The sequence below is a fragment of the Rhinolophus ferrumequinum genome, chromosome 8 (assembly GCF_004115265.2).
Source record: "Rhinolophus ferrumequinum isolate MPI-CBG mRhiFer1 chromosome 8, mRhiFer1_v1.p, whole genome shotgun sequence".
Lineage (NCBI taxonomy): Eukaryota > Metazoa > Chordata > Mammalia > Chiroptera > Rhinolophidae > Rhinolophus > Rhinolophus ferrumequinum.
The window spans coordinates 49,504,752-49,521,923 of record NC_046291.1 but is presented as its reverse complement, the minus strand read 5'-3'; the positions used below and the strand labels follow the sequence as shown (position 1 = coordinate 49,521,923).

The 17,172-nt window shown below is 32.5% G+C and overlaps 1 protein-coding gene across 1 annotated transcript in view; it reads right to left on the bottom strand.

Moving 5' to 3' along the window:
• The window catches only part of LNPK (lunapark, ER junction formation factor), a 69,493-nt gene that overhangs the window by 41,671 nt on the left and 10,650 nt on the right, over positions 1–17,172 (bottom strand). The window contains 2 exon segments of the mRNA XM_033112900.1: positions 3,769–3,809; positions 10,970–11,028. Coding sequence (XP_032968791.1) covers positions 3,769–3,809; positions 10,970–11,028 — 100 coding nt within the window.

Genomic DNA, 17,172 nt, shown 5'->3' with positions numbered 1-17,172 from the left:
GGATTCTCAGAATTCCCTAAATTATAAGTTTCTCTGTATTTTTCATAATATTTTATATATTTCAAATAATAATGAATGACATAACAAAGAGTGAATTGTTTTGCTGTGATATGGTTATACTAAAATTTCAGACTTTTTTATTTAAAAAGGGAATAAAATACATGGTTACTTATTTATTAGGAATCAACATTATTTTGGCAAGATTTTATATTTTAATAACATAACAATTATTTCTACTGGTATAGACATTTCATCATAGAGAATACAAAAAAGGAATACTAACACAAAATGTCAAGATTTTTTTTAATTTTGAAAAATTTCACAAAGGTTTAATATTTAAATTATTATTCTTGAAATAAAAATTTAAAACACACAAAGCATTAACTGCCCTATCCAATATTCTTGATTTTTGTTTCATGACAAATATTCCAGACACAGAAAAATTTCTTTCATTTTGCACTGACTTTGGTCAAATTATTAATATGCCAAAAAGAATCTTAAATTCAGAGCATTAAATATTGCATCATTTAAACTCATGTTTTTACAACAATGAAAATATCGTCTGCTTACCCTCATTTTGGTTTTGCTGTTGAAATCAATATTGTTTTTACTAATTCAGATTTTATATTATTTTCTGATTTCATATAGGAGTATTTCACAATAACAGTCACATCTTTTCTCTCTGCATTTCTTCTGTTAAAGCATTTACAAAGATCTGTAGCCTATGGTGAATATTCAAACACTGGAAAATGCCAGCAAACATTATTGGGTAATACAAAAATGTAACATTTGAAACGCTAGTGAGGTTATTTAACAGCCCTACAAGAATCACATGCTGAAATTGCCAATTTAAGGACATCCTTTGCTTCCAAAATTTATTTCACGGAATATCAGTCACAGGATTTTATAAAAAATATATTATGTATATAATTTACTTGTAAGAATAGCTCACCATTAATAACAGGCAGGCCCATAAAACATACTTATAACATGACTACAAAAGCAAGGCTGACTAATTAGATTGTGCCACTTCTCTTCTACGTGCTTTTGTCCTATTCCCAGAAATGGCCACATTAACCTACAGCTCAACATGTTAGAATTTTATTCTTGCTTTCAACTGACATTAGTGGACTCCTTTGAACCAGTAACATTTGTAGTTGACTGTTAAGCTTTAATTCTCAGAAAATTATAACACTTCTTCCCATGTTCCCACTTTCTCAACTGATTTTTCTCAGGATTTGGAAAAACTTAAATTTCCAGAGAAATGCCAGAAAGGAACTACCACATAGAAATAATAATTTGGAAAAAGCACAGCATTTTCATGAAGTCACTTAAAGAGATCGTTTTGACTCGTGTTTTGGATGTTGTCTTTCAATTGTTTTGATGGGATGGTCATGGATGCAGAGGGATAACCTATTGAACAGTGATTTTTTAAAAAAAAAACTAAAAGTGTTTTTTAAAGACCAACCACAAATTATGAGAGTGGAAAAATAGACACATTCAGACTTGGAAGTTTTTTAGATAAATAAAGACTAATTCCTAGCTTTTAGTAAGTACTTACATTAAGTTCGTAGATTTAAAACATTGTTAAGATGTTACTCATTTTCCTTTCTAAGTAATTTAACTTTTTAATCAGTTGATAATTCATGTTCATTGTTACAAATTAAACTTTTACAAATTACATTACAAATCTATTCAGATTAAAGAGATATATCCTTAAGGAAACTACCTTTAATAAAATGTCAAGTAGTAAATATAAACTTGTATTAATTTTGTTAGTAAGAGAAGGTATAGGAGTTGAATAATTTTAGACTAATAGTTATTTTTCCTGCAGGCATTTCAACAATAAAAGTATTTTTAAGGCTATAAATGTAGAGTTTAAACTTAAACATCAATGGACGAGACCAGTTTTGACTACACTTAGCTTTTGCTCAAAGTAACGTCCCTTCTTTGTCCTCTCATTGCCAGCACAATCATTAGCTAGCACTGTGCTATTTACTAATTCACCCTTAACACCTATTGTTCTAAACAAAGTGTAAAGCTACTCAAACAAAGCACCTTTGTTAAGGGCTTGAGCAATAAAGCCCAGGGACTAGTCCCTAGTAGCAACAGTATTATAATCAGCATTGGTCAAGTCTATGTAAATTGTGTTCCCTAATTAATAAAATGAGTTAGAGCAGCCAACATGTTTTTCTTTAATCATACTGCAAGAGAAACGCCATAGTGAACTATTTAACATGATGCTTCATGAACCATTTAGATATACCCAACGATTGAATCCTGAACTGAATTTCCCAACTGTCAGGCCTAGATGAAGCATCTTTTATGTTGTCTTTCCTTCAAGGGCTATTAAAGAAGAAGTAAATAACTTGGCTAGCCTTTTCACAGAATTTTCCAAGTCTGCTCTGTTACTCTATGGAGAGGTTTTTCCCCAATTATACGTTCTCCAAGATTGTGTTTTCTGGTGATGTGATGCCACTGACATTGGAACAGCTTCTCATCACTCAGAAATTTTTATTTTCTTCTGCTTTTTTCTTTTGTCTTCCTCTGTGTCTTTTCTACCTTAATCAATGTTTCTCCATTTTGGTACAAGTAGGGCTTAACTCTAACCATTACTACCAGCTCTTCTTTTTATCACATCAGCAAACAAAACCAAGTATGTCACAACTTTGATACGACATAGAACCATCAGTATTTCCTCACTTTGAATTCTGGCTGCTCTATAATGGACAGTATGTCAAAAATATAATACAAAATAATGGGAATATTTCTATGTTTCAATTTAGGACCATCACAAATGTTAACGCAATTTTGATAAATATCTCACAGAACACTGAAGAAGCATCAAACAAAACAGATAAGGAATCCTTTCATAATTAAAGTTCCTTTATTTTTCAGGTATTTAAAACCCTCAAGACCAGTGTCTTTTATTATCAATTCACAGAACAATTTTTAACATTAATCTTAACCTTCCTAATTTTTACTAGTTTCAAAATAATTGTTACATATTACATGTTAGATTAAAATACATTGATCATTTTTATCTGATTAAATTTCATTAAATAAGTTTCCATATAACATGATAATGCTATCAATTATCATTTACATATTTCAAAAATAATTACATAAAAAAAATATGTAAATTCACATCAAAAACTAAGTTCAATTCACTTATTAGAGACTATTATATATTAACCTCTAAATATGTAGGGCCCTTCCTTTCTTACTCTTGACCCTCTTTCCAATGCATCGGAAGGATGCATTTTACTGGCCCCACAATCGATACCCATGTAGAGTTGCTGATAGAAAATGGAAGAAACCAGAGAAAAAAATTCTCTCTCACTCCCTTTATCTTCATCCTTTTCATGTTAAATTTGTCGTTTACAACCAGTCTTCTTGATTCCCTCTCTCTTTGCCTTATCGTGTCAAGAAAACCTGAGAACTGACATAGGTAGATGTTTAGTCCTTTTTTGGCCCTAAGCAATAATCAATCTGGACACCCACCTTTTTAATCCCTTGGCCTCACTTAGTCTTCCAGTATGATTCATTTACTTACTTCTCAGCTTCCAACTGACACTTTCTCAGAATCTCAAAAGTCCATCTACTTTTTCCTGTCAATCATTATTAACTAGCAAAAATATTCATAACTTAGCTTCATTAAAATGCTATCTAAAAGCATACTTGTTTCTTAGAAAGTCATTACTTATAACATATAAACATTAATTATTCAATTCTTAATTAGTTTTATATAAGTTAAATTTAACTTACTATTTTTTTCTTCTGTGATTTTAAATCATCCAATGCTTCATCTAGAAAACAAGATTTAAATCAAAGCTAAATCAGATATTAAGATACCTAGATATAAGGAAAAAATCATGCCAAATGATATATATATTAAGCAACCGCAAGAAAACTTGCTCATTTTAGGATTTCTCACTAATGTGTAAAGATAAAAATTATCACACTCTTTACCCATATATGTTTCATATTTTTGCCTATATTATGTATTATAAGCAAAGTAGGGAAAAAATGGACTTTACATAGAATACAATTCTTTTCCAAGGATAAAAAGATATATAAAGTATTTCAGAAACATTACTAATTACTTCTCTTTCCTTTCAATATCCCACCCAAATTTACAAAATTAATGCCAAATCTCTTTTTATGCATTGGTAATAAAAATGTTCTCTTTGTTTACAATAAGTGCATAATATATTTTATTAAGTTATTCAACCTTCAAGATACTGAGCAGTAATAAAGAAAATCTTTTGAAAATCTACAGTACTATACATGCAGAGGTTTTGGAAAGGAAGAGGATACTAATTACTTTTCAAAATTAAACTTTTCTAAGATTTCCCTGCTTATTTAGGTTAGCATGGTGTAACATGAAGAATCATTTCAAAAAATATCACTTATGGGGCCGGCCTGGTGGCTCAGGTGGTTGGAGCTCCGTGCTCCTAACGCCAAAGGCTGCCGGTTCGATTCCCACATGGGCCAGTGGGCTCTCAACCACAAGGTTGCCGGTTCAATGACTCGACTCCCACAAGGGATGGTGGGTTCCGACCCCTGCAACTAAGATTGAACACGGCACCTTGAGCTGAGCTGCTGCTGAGCTCCCGGATGGCTCAGTTGGTTGGAGCCCGTCCTCTCAACCACAAGACTGCCCGGTTGACTCACACCAAGGGATGGTGGGCTGCGCCCCCTGCAACTAGCAACGGCAACTGGACCTGGAGCTGAGCTGCGCCCTCCACAACTAAGACTGAAAGGACAACCTGACTTGGAAAAAATCCCTCAAGTACACACTGTTCCCCAATAAAGTCCTGTTCCCCTTTCCCAATAAAATCTTTAAAAAAAAAAAAAAACTTATGAATGTCAATATCTTCTTTGCAAATTTATTTTAGGTTTCTAGTTTTTATCTAAAAATATTTAACTAGTACAAATAGGAATACTATTCCAGCTGGCAAGATGAATAAGTTCTAACTTAATTTAAATATTTTATCAAATAAATGTAAATGATTGTTCTTAATTTTTAATTAAATTTATAAATAAAATTATCTCTTTAAAGTTCTGGGGTAGCAAACACCTGAATATCTGATTAAAAGTATATTATTTATATAAAAATCAAAAAAATTACAAATTTATAGAGAAGATGACTTCCCTATAAAACATTTTTTCAAAAATATTTTTTTTCAAACTACATTAAGTAATCTTTAATAGGCTAGCAGACTTATTACTAAAGGGAGAAAATAATTTGCTGACATCTCTGAAGGAAATAGTCATCTTTAGTTAGATGAGACCAAGCCAAATACCTATCATTTAATCCAGAGGTCAGCAAGCTTTTTCTGTAAAGGGCCAAACAGTAAGTATTTTAGGCTTTACTGACCAAAACACAAAATCAAGTTGGTACTTTTAAAGCAAAAGAGAAATTCCACAAACCTTTTATTGACAAAATTCAAATATAATAATAATAATGAGTTCAAGTTTCTGTAACATAGGTTTGGCAATGAAAATAATGGAATTATTTTCTTTTTGTGTGGGGGGATAATACTGCACTTAACTGAGGTTCAAAGTTAGTGTTCCCTTATCATCAAATTGATTGCAAATTTTAATCTGTTAATGTTGATATGTAATGAGATTTTACACATTGGATTTTTGAAAATGTTTTCTTTGTGTGTGTGTGTGAAAAAACATTTTCAAAAATCCAATGTGTACAGCTAATAGTACACAAAAATCCAGTAAATACTGCTAAATACTGAAGTCAATCTACAAGCACATGATTTTAACTGAACGTATTTACTGTCTGGAAGTCATTTATAGAATTCTTCAGCTTTTTCTCCTGAAATATGCCTTTTATCATGTTGTTACATGGCAAATTAATCACTTCCAATTGAATATTAGTGGAAGCTCCCCAATTGTACAGTTAAATGGATTTTGAAATATGGAAATTTCCTTACACTTGCATGAGCTCTGAAAACAACTGCTAAAACTAGTTTGAGCTCAGATTATGGATCTGCTGCAAATCTGTGTGGAATGGAGATCTTGCTTGTTTAACTTTTCATAACATTTTTAAAATTACTTTTTGTCATTACAATGTTATTTTCTAAATGACTTTATGGCATGAAGTTTTCACATATGGGACTGTTTGGTCTTGCAATTTTAGGTTAAACTCATTAAGAACCATTATAAAATCTGCAGCAAAAGCTAATTTCCAAAGCCAGTCAGCATTCATTCAGTGTTTGAAGGTGGTTCTTCTCACTCCAAAACTTTCAATCTGGGCTCTGAGCTCAAAATATCACAATAAGACTTTGCCACTACTAAGCTATCAAACTGCCATGTGGTACGGCAGGTCTAGATATTCAGCTTCTACTTCTAATAAAAGATCACATAACTGATGATAGTTAAGTCCATAACAACAAATAAAATTCCCCATTAACATTACTATTAGTTTAATAACACATGATAAGCTCGAATATGCTCTGCAAATTACCTGCTATTGAATAACACAGTGAATAACCATATAAACACGTTACAGTTTAACGAGCTTTGTAAATTAATCCAACTGAGCCTTTTTTCTGCTTGACACACATTTTTACTACTAATAGTTATAATACATCTTAGCAGATTCCACTTCAGGTTGTACTGAATTAGTGTTTTTTTCAACTTCAAAAATATTCTCTCCTGGAACTGTTCTACACAGACTTTTCATAGAGGCTAACTCTTCAGTCACTTCAAGCTCAGTATTGAATCCTCAAATAAACTACAATTAAGTTCAGTATCAGTAATATTTGTCAACTCATCAAGAGCCAAGAAAGATGAATTCACTTGAATTCATTTGCCTTGTTTTTAAATTGACTATGTTGCTTTCAATGTTCTCACTTCTTTGAGCAATTGTTGTTGCTTGCCAAAGACTACTAGCCAAACAAGTATATTTTTTCTGAACACAAATCTTCAGCTGCTTCAAACAAACACAATTTAATTAACTCACCATTGGTAAATGGCTTTCTTTGCTTTGCAAATTAGCCAGTCAGAAACTCACTTTAAAGTTCCATTTTCACTTTTTATTTGTATAAAGAATTTCCGCTATGATAAGATATTACATTTTAAATGTTCTGATTTTTCTAACCATTGCTTAACTGTGAGTTGGAAATATGATGAGTACTTAGTATGGTACCCATTAGTCAATGAGTACTTAGTACGGTATTAGTTAATGTATATTTTATTCTTTTAGCACAGCTATAACGTCACTGCATAATAAACACAATACTTTGTGATTTGATAGCAAAAGTCTACATTCCATTGTATCCTTAAAGGACAACATTCAGAGTCCAATTTTCTTTTCTTGTTTTTACATAATGAGTTTGCACTGGTAACAAAAAATAAAATTGTCACAATACAGCAATACAGGTGGCACTTGAAATGCTGTCAAGCTAAAACTATGTCACTGTGATTTGTTGTGCATCATGAAACAGTCTGAAGTATTGAGAGCACCACATACAATCTGCCACATCTACTCAACTCTGCTATTATAGAATGAAAGCAGCTATAGACAACCCATAAATGAATGGGCATGGCTGTGTTCCAATAAAAACAGAAATTTGAATTCCATGTAATTTAACATTTCAAAAAATATCATTCTTTAGAATTTCTTCAATGATTTAAAAATGTAAAAACCATTCTTAGATCATCAGCTCTGTACAAGGTGATGGGCAAGACTTAACTCACAGGCTTAATTTGCTATCTCTTAATGTAATCTATACTAGGTCTGACTTGTAAAATGAAGGAAGTAAAACTAATAGAGAACAAAAATCAAGAACACAACCAATGGCTTCAGGCATATATACATATATATATATATATATATATATATATATATATATATATATATCCAAAAAAAAGTATACACATTTTAAGAAAGGAAAAAACTGTATTAAAATTATGCTGATGGCAACTACTTTGAGCACCTCTTGTAATTACAGAAGTCAAATGTGACTTATATTCATCTTTGTTATCAGTATATATTGAGTATTACAATTTTAATACAGGTGTTTTTTCCTTTCTTAAAATGTGTATACATTTTTTGGGGGGGGCACCCTCTGTATATATATCCTGACATTATGCTTTAAAAACATGTGTAAGACTACAAGACAATCTTTTATGAAGTCTATTTAAATGTACATGCAATACTTATTCAAATGAATTAGCAAATTTTATTAAATGAAAGGATCCTTAAAATAAATTTTTAAAGCAAAAATTCTTTTATATAATTACCACATCCTGATGTGCCTATTTGTAAGTCAAAATACTGAAACATTTGATTTCCTAGAGAAGTATTTCCAAAGACTTTTTTAAAATAAGGTTTCTTGTATTTTTCACTATTTTGTTCCTTCCACAAAGTCAGAGGACATGTTTGTTTTAATCTTCTTCCTATCCTCCCAGCAGCCACTATGTTATTAAATATCACTGGAAACAATACCATAAGCTTACTTCCTTTAATCTAATAAAAAATATCAATATTTTTAAAAACCATACCAAACATCATACTTAATGGTTAATCAGGAACTAGACAAGGATACCTGCTATCCCCACTTCAATTTAATATTACACTGGGTACTAACTCATTAAGGCAAGAAAAATTTTAAAGACAAGAATAATTTAAAAAGAGTAAGAATTGATAAAGAAAAGTTAGTACCATCAGCCCACATGTGTATTATTACACTCTGCAGCATTTATACGCTTTCACATATAGTTTTAATACTTGCAAACAAATACTTGTTTCCATTTTATAAATAAGAAAACTGAGGTTCAAAGAATTTAAACTTATTTGTAGAACAAAAAGATGTCTAGTGTGGTTAAAGCAAAAGTGAAAAAAGGTGAGTGGAAAGAGATGAAGTTAGAGAAATAGACCGTAGGCCAGAGACTTGGGGTAAGAATTCAGATTTAACTCTGGTTACAAAGGGAAACCATTAAAGAATTTTAAGCAAAAGAGCCACAAGATCTGATTTATACCTTAAAAATAGACTAGTTAGGAAGCCACTGCGGTAGTGCAAGCAAGAAATGATGATGACCTCAGTTAGAACTGCAATATTAGGAAAGAAGGTTCAAAGTGGTCAGGGTCAAGATAATTTTGACGTGAGAGGACTCTGACGGGCAGAGAAATGTATGCTAGATTCAAGGGAATATGGAGTCAGCACAGGGTTTTTTCCCACCAGATGACTGTATTGAGGCAGGATTATATGCCAATAGGGACAATCCAATAGACACAGATGATGCAAAGGAGAAGATAATTCCAGGAAGGGATAACTGCAAGAGCAAAGTTCTTGAGATGGCCAGAGTATCCAGAATCCAGAGCATAAATGGGAGCTTAACCAGAGATGGATCAAAGTCAGTCTCTCAGAATACCATGAAGGCGACAACATACTGAGTAACAGGTGGAGCTAACTTGATACATTTGGTGGCAGAGGTAGCTCCCATCTACCTACATCTATTTTCTCCTTAAAGTGAGACATCAGGTGAGAGTGTCTGGGTAGAAATGTAAAGTATATGTGCACATTTGGTATTTGCAATCATAGATATTTTTAAATAAGTCTGGTCAACATATTGCATGATGTTCCTCTAACAAATTTACCTTTTCTGCTACAGGCATAGATTAACCATATAAATGTTTTTAACCAGGCTAGGGTTTTGCCAGTCATAGATTAAGCATATAATTGTATTTGAACAAGGTGCGCTTTACCAGACAAATAGGCTGGGAAAGAGGGCAAAGGAGTCAAGGAAGTCTGCCAGGGATGGTTAGATGAGCACGGAGAACAGTTTGAAATCATAAATCTATATGATCCTTATTTGGATCCTGAGTCAAACACACAAAATATTTTTAAAGCAAATGATACTTATGAGATAATTGGAAATTTAATGTTTATATTTAATATTTTATGATATTAAGACTTCTTTTATAAGAAACAAATTAACAAACAAAACAAAAACAAACTCATAGACACAAACAACAGACCGGTGGTTACCAGAGGGAAAGAGGAGTTGGGGAAGGCCAAAATGGGTAAAGGGGACCAAATGTATGCTCACTAGGTTATTGGTAGTGAGCACACTATAGTGTATACAGAGGTTATCTAATTACAATTTGGACACCTGAAACTTACACAAGTTATTAACCAGTGTTTCTCAGGATTTCTTTTAAAATTCTTTTTTAGGTATTATAATGTATTGTGTCAATTTTTTTAGTCTGCTATGGATATATTTGGAAAATATACTCCAGAGTTATATAGGAGGTGGGGAAGTGGGAGTAAAAATGAAAGATTGACCATGAGTTGATGATTGTTTAGATTGTGTGATAGGTATGTAAGGGGTCATTATACTATTCAGTCTACTTTTGTATATATTTGAAATTTTCTATAATGAAAAGTTAAAACAAGAAAAAGTATGTACATATAAAGTTTATTTCAAATGAAATTTGCATAGCTTTGGTTAATTACAGTTCAGAGTTTTAAGACCTGAAAATCTTTAAAATCTGTACATACACAGAACAAGTACAGAAGATTTTATCATAATTTCCATACTTCAATTAAAAACAAAAGCCTACGGCCTGTGAGGTTAAAGAGAATGGTGTAATTAATGAAATAAATTAAAAGGCATGTTACCACATTTTACTCAGTAAGTTTTCTATAGATTAATTTAACAAATATAATTTCTCTTGATTTAAAGAAATGAATTTGTTTTGTGTAAATAAAATTTCTAAATGAACAAAATAGAAATAACAAAAACAGAACCATCTTGATCATTCATAACCTTTCTTACGCTTTACAGTAAACCTCTTCAATATTTACCATGTTGTCATTTCAATACAGCATTTCATAACCTACCATTCAATTACAAACCAATGCACTATAAGATGGATTTTTTAATGCACTATAAAATGGATTTTGTAATGCATTTATAAGAACTTAGAAAATCAACTTACTATTTCTTTCTGTTCTCTTGGAGAAGAAGAAAATAAGCACTGTTCTTATGCTCCAGATGCTACAAAGGAAACGAAATTCAGAAACAAAAAAAACCATCATTAGAATAAGTAAATTAGAAGCCATATAAAATGAAAACAAATACACATTTCCAATGAGAGTTAGGTAGATTGTTTCATTTTATATGTTGAAAATCAAAAAGTACTCGTTTCTTTCAGAGACCATCAGGAGTCTACTTGTGCTTCCAAAGGAGGAGTTCTCAACCTAAAATCCATGGCCGTTCTAAGGGTCCCCTGAATTGCAGAATTGCCTTTGAGTGCATAAATGCATTTTTCTGGAGAGACCACTGCTTCCATCATTCTCAAAGGGGTCTATTAACCCCACAAAAGATTAAGAACAAATTATATAATCCCTTCTTACTAAGTAAACATCAACTCCAAAAAGTTGTCTATTCCCATGCATTAAGGGAAAAGGAAGTTGTACAAATCCAGAGCATTATACAAATGTAAGTGCTACTCCTTTCCTATTATTTAACATTGGAGATCCGGATCTTCTCTACTAAATAGAATAAGCTATCTGGAGGGGGAAAAAAATCTTACCTTCAAATAAACACTTGATAAGTAAATTTAGCTATACACCTCCTTCCAAAGATTTTATGAGGATAATTGTTTAAGCACTGCATTAATAAGACATCAAATGAAATTAAAATAATTTTTAAAAAGATCAAAAAATGATCCTAATCACAAACTTATCAAGGCCATCTTTTAAATTCAAAGTAAATATAGCAAAATACCTCTTTCTCCATAGAACATGGCAGAATATACAAACATTATCCATCATTTTATAAAAGAAATAAATTATATCTGAATATAAATTCAGATAATAAGCATGAAAATTAGTTCATTACTCTAAACTATCATTGCTATCTTGGTAGTCAGCCTGCAAGGTAGTCACCAGTGAACGCTTTCTTCTGGTATTGACACCACTGTCCAGTCTTTCACAAGTGTCAGTCTGTGTGACCAATAGCATATGGCAGAAGTGATAATATGTCACATCAAAATTAGGTTATAAAAGACTACAGCTCCCATCTTGGGTCTCCTCTTCCACTCACTATCTTTCTATTTCTTAGATTACTCATTCTGAGAGAAGCCAACTGCTATGACATGAGGACATTCAGAAAACTCTATAGAAAGGCCCATGTGGCAAGAAACAGAGGTCTCTGAAAACAGCCAGTGATCAGGAGCTGAGACCCGCCAACCACTACATGTGTGAGCTTAAATGTAAATTCTTAAGCCTTGAGATGACTACAGCCCCAGCCTACAGCTTAACTGCAATTTATACATAAATAAAAGACCCTGAGCCAGAACCACCCAGCTAAGCTGCCCCCACATTCCTGCCCCTCACAAACTGTAAGAGAAAATAAACATTTGTTGGTTTAAGCTACTAAATTCTAGGGAAATTTGTTACACAGCAATAGATAACTAATACAAGCTTGTTTATATTGCTATAATTTATTTTTATGATATGAAAACACCAAACAACCAGCACCAGATTCCTACATGGTACCTGCACAATGACTTAAGACTAAAAAAGACACTGAGCATTGTCCTATCAAGGGAAAGAAAATGAGAGAAGGCTAAACACACTGTTCATCACCCTGAAAGATCCTACAACAACAGAAAAGTCCTATATTATTTATCCACTGCAAAGCCACTGAAACAGTGGCAAGCTGAGAGAGATAACATAGAAAAAAGTACAAGGAAAGAAAACAGAAAAGATAAAAGAAGGAATTGGAAAGAACGTGACTGGAATTCTGTAGGAAATCAGTAAATTTTCTTAAATGAGTAGATACTTTTTTTAAAGGATATACAATTTTCAAAGAGTAAAAACTACAAGAATTGAAATAGACTCCCTTACTTCAAAATAAAACTCACTAACCCCCTATGGTGGACAATAAATTCTCCACTTGGTTTTTATCAGAACTACTGCAGGAGAAAATGAGCTATCAAGTAATACAAATTTCCACGTGTCAAGTCTTCAAGACTTGAAAAGGTACAACATCCAAGTTAGCTATTCTTTAAGGCTAAATTAAATGGAATTCTTTTGTATTTTTAAAATAAAATTTAGAAAAAGAATTAAAGTGCTTCAGGAATCTATGTTTCAGTTATCCTGACAAAGATTTTGCTCTCCCAATAATTACATATAATTTGTGAAAATATGGCAACATTCTGTGAAGCTATTAAAGACACTATTAATGACTCCTACTTGAGAATAGTGGCATAATCTTCTTTCCCCCCTCCTTTTCTTAAAAATCACCCAAACAAGGAAAACAAAAACAAAACTGCAAATTTCTTTTTTGATACAGCTAAAACTCAATCCTCAAAATATGTGGAAGGGCTCCCAAAAGCAATGGAGATCATTCAGAGACTCAAAAGAACAGAACCAGAGAAGGGAAACTGTTTATCTCACAAAGAGGTAGCAAGATAAACTTCTCAAAGTGTAAAGCCTAAAATCCATGTTTAGAATAATGAAAATAAGATACACATGCTACAGGCAGAAACTCCTCAGTTTGGTTCCAACAATGACACAGATAGGCGTAGCTTAAAGAGAAATCACGCATCCTTTCTGCTCAACTTTAATACTCTCATTCCAACAACCCCAGCAGAAACCCTCTCCAATGTATTGAAATGTTTCTAGATGAGATTTAAATATTACCTAAAGCTAAAGCCGAAAAGATATACAGGTCTCAATATGTATAACTATGTTAACTATGTTGTCTATTTATTGAATCATCAAAGGGTTTAGCAAGAATAACCTTTACATTCAGACAAACTAATAACAATGATTTATTTTGGTACAAAAAATATGGTAGGAATCAAGATTTACCTTTTTACTTTATCTATCTAGCTATTTATTTGTTTGTTTTTGGATATAACAACACCATTTTTCCCCTTTGATTTCAAATGTCAGCTCTATCAAATATAAAAACCATAGAAAAATTCCTTTTGGGAATTTTCATGTCTCATTCTTTGGTCTGTGTCTCTATTTACACACAGTACCAAACTTTTAATTAATGAAGCTTTATAATGCATTTGATGCCTGGTAGACCTCTGCATCTATCTCATCCCCCTCTTTTTTTAGAATTTTCAAGATATTCTTATGTGCTTATTTTTCCATTAAAAATTATAGAATAACTGTGCCAAAATTTTTAACGTATTGTTGGTATTTTTATTGTGATCATATTTTTATATTAATTTAGGGAGAACTAATCTCATTACAATATTGTGTCTTCCCATCCAAGAGTGGAATATTTCTCTTAATTGTGTCTTAGGTACATAATTCTTTAAATACAAAATCCTATCAAGTGATTATCTATTATTAGTCAAATATTTATCAATATTATGAAAGGAATGCTTTTGTAGGTGAGATGATTTTTCTTACCTACAAAACTAAATACAGTTGACCCTTGAACACAGGTTTGAACTGTGCAGGTCCACTGATACGTAGATTTTTTTCAATAAATATATTTTGTCTTCTTTATGATTTCCTTAATAACATTTTCCTTTCTCTAGCTTATTTTATTGTAAAAATACAATATATAATATATAAAATATAAAAAATAAGTGTTAATCAATTGTTTATGTTATCAGTAGGGCTTTTGATCAACAGGAGGCTATTGGTAGTTAAGATTCTGGAGAGTCTAAAGCTATATGAGGATTTTTTACTATTCTGGGGATTGTTGCCCCTAACCCACCCCCTAACCCCACCCCCTACCCCCACTCCCACCTCCACATTGTTCAAGGGTCACCTGTGTTCTCTTTGAGTAAATATTAGGAAATGTTTACAGATACCTTCTACTTTAAGTGCCAACTATAGTTGAGATACTTTCTATTCTTATTAGAGTGCATACAACAAATGTTTCACTTTCTTCAAAAGGCTGGAGGAGGAGGAGTGTGATGAAGGCATAAAAATTGGTAAGATCAAAGTTCTATCCTCAAATGGCTTCAATTTAGTAGAAAAACAAGAAAACTTGAAAAACAGGAACAGTGCCACCTTCCTCAGTTCTTCTGCTTAAAAATTTCCTCCAGAACCCTATTTAAGCAGTGAAAAGGAAAAAAAAAAAAAAAACACAGAAAAACTATGGCTAAATCCTCTGGGAAGGTGAACATTTTATGCTAATTGATCTCTGAAATGGTCTTACAGGGAATGGAATTTCTAGAAAGTTATCATCTGTAAGAATAAGGTAATCAGGAGTAAAAGTCTATAAGATTGCCTATAGAGTTCATTAAGGTAGAGACAAAGGTTATAGTTAATGAACCAACTCTCAAGGTAAAGCATATCAGCCAGCATAATGCAGAAAGAGAAAATTTTGACTAGGACCCAAACCTTCCCTCAGTATAAAGTATAGTCTTTATGAGTCTTATGAAATAAATTCAGCATTTAGATCATAATTTCAGTTTCAATAAGAATTGAAAAGATCAAAGATACATTATTCAACCTGAAAGGCAGAAAACACCAATGTCCTCCATATTATATCCTGAAAGAAAGATATAATAAAATCTCAAAACACCTTATATAGAGTACTGATACTCTATCATAAAAGATAACTTTAGAATAGTTATGATTTGCAATATATGCTTATGTCCAGTAAAAGCATTTGGGAAACTTGGGCTGCAGAGACAGCAGTCACCTTTTGCAGTTATCAGGTGGATTTCTAAGCTTTGCAATCAATGCACATAGTAATGAGTAAAGCAATACATTTTAATGCTCCTCTGCCTCCATTTCTTCAAAGGAAACCCTGGTCCAGATCTCAAAAGTTTTGTTTCCAAAGGAAAAAAGTCCAGGGCTAAAGCTTGGGCAATAGCTCACATTTCACACTAAAGAAAACGCCCTGTGGTAAGTCTTCCTTCTGTCTACCACAACATCCACTTTCACGTTGTTGTGTTTTATTTCATGCTTTTTTGATTGTCATCAATCAGGAGGACAATTCTATTCTTTGTTGGATAACTGGTCTATGCTTCCAAAAGTGAAAAGCTCACTGAAATAGAAGCTGCAGCAGTTGAGAATCAGGTCACAGATGTGAATGAGACAAAGTGAGAAATGGCTCTGAAGCTTAACAAGCCAAGAAATACTAGATGCAGGTGATGCAGAACAGGCAGAAGGACACAGTAAGGACAACAAAGCTTCATACTCAAAATAGTAGAAGATCAAACTGAAGAAAAAACAAACATTTTGAAAGAAATCAAGTTTTTCTACTTTTAAAAACAATTAGTATATGATTTACTTGCCAAAAACAAAAATGTCTTCTGAATCATAATAGTAGATCCAGTAGATGACAATTTGTAGGTAGCCATTAAAATCAGCACAGCAGTCAGACATTCTTTTGCAACTAGACAGCAATCTTTTATAATCAGAAAATCAATTTTTATATGGAAATGGGTTTTTTAAAAGTTTTTAAAAATGCTTAAGTCAACTAAACATCTCACACGTATGCCCTTTCTAAATTTCTTTTCTTCTCTCTTTTTATGAAAAAATAAAAGGAAAAGAAAGGAAAGGGGCTCAGCATCATAAAATTCACTACGATACCTGAAAGAAGAAGCATTTCATAAGATTTCAAAAGAGAAGGAAAATTTTGACATGGCAGAGCCAGTTATTCTGTAATATGCATGCACTCAATTTTTGGCTCTTCTATCTACATACAAAGCTAAAATTGTATGAGCTCCAAAAGTTCCAACTTGAAAACGTGCCCTGCACAAAGACTAAACAAATAAAAAAATTTTACTATAGTGGTCCCAAAGAAAAAGATCCTACCCCCTCCCTCATGTCAAACCAAAAAACCTATCACCCTGATTCCTCCTTTTCCCTTACCTCCCATTTCCTCTCAAGTCTCAGTTTTACTTCCAAAACATTTACAAGTCATCTATTAACCTCCACTGCCATTGGGCAGTCTAACCCATATTCATCTTTTGATTGAACTTCTGTAAAAGCCGCCTAGTTGATCTCCCCATTTCTACTCGTCCTCCTCTTATTCAACCTCTACAAAGCAGCACATAATTGATCCTCTTTAAGTCTCACCATGCCATTCTTCCACCAAAACCTTTGTAAGCACCCCATTTCACCCAAAATGAAATTCAAACCTCTCTATGACCCTCCATGATCTAGATCCTACCTGATTCTGCAGTCCCCTTTGTACCACTCTTTCTCT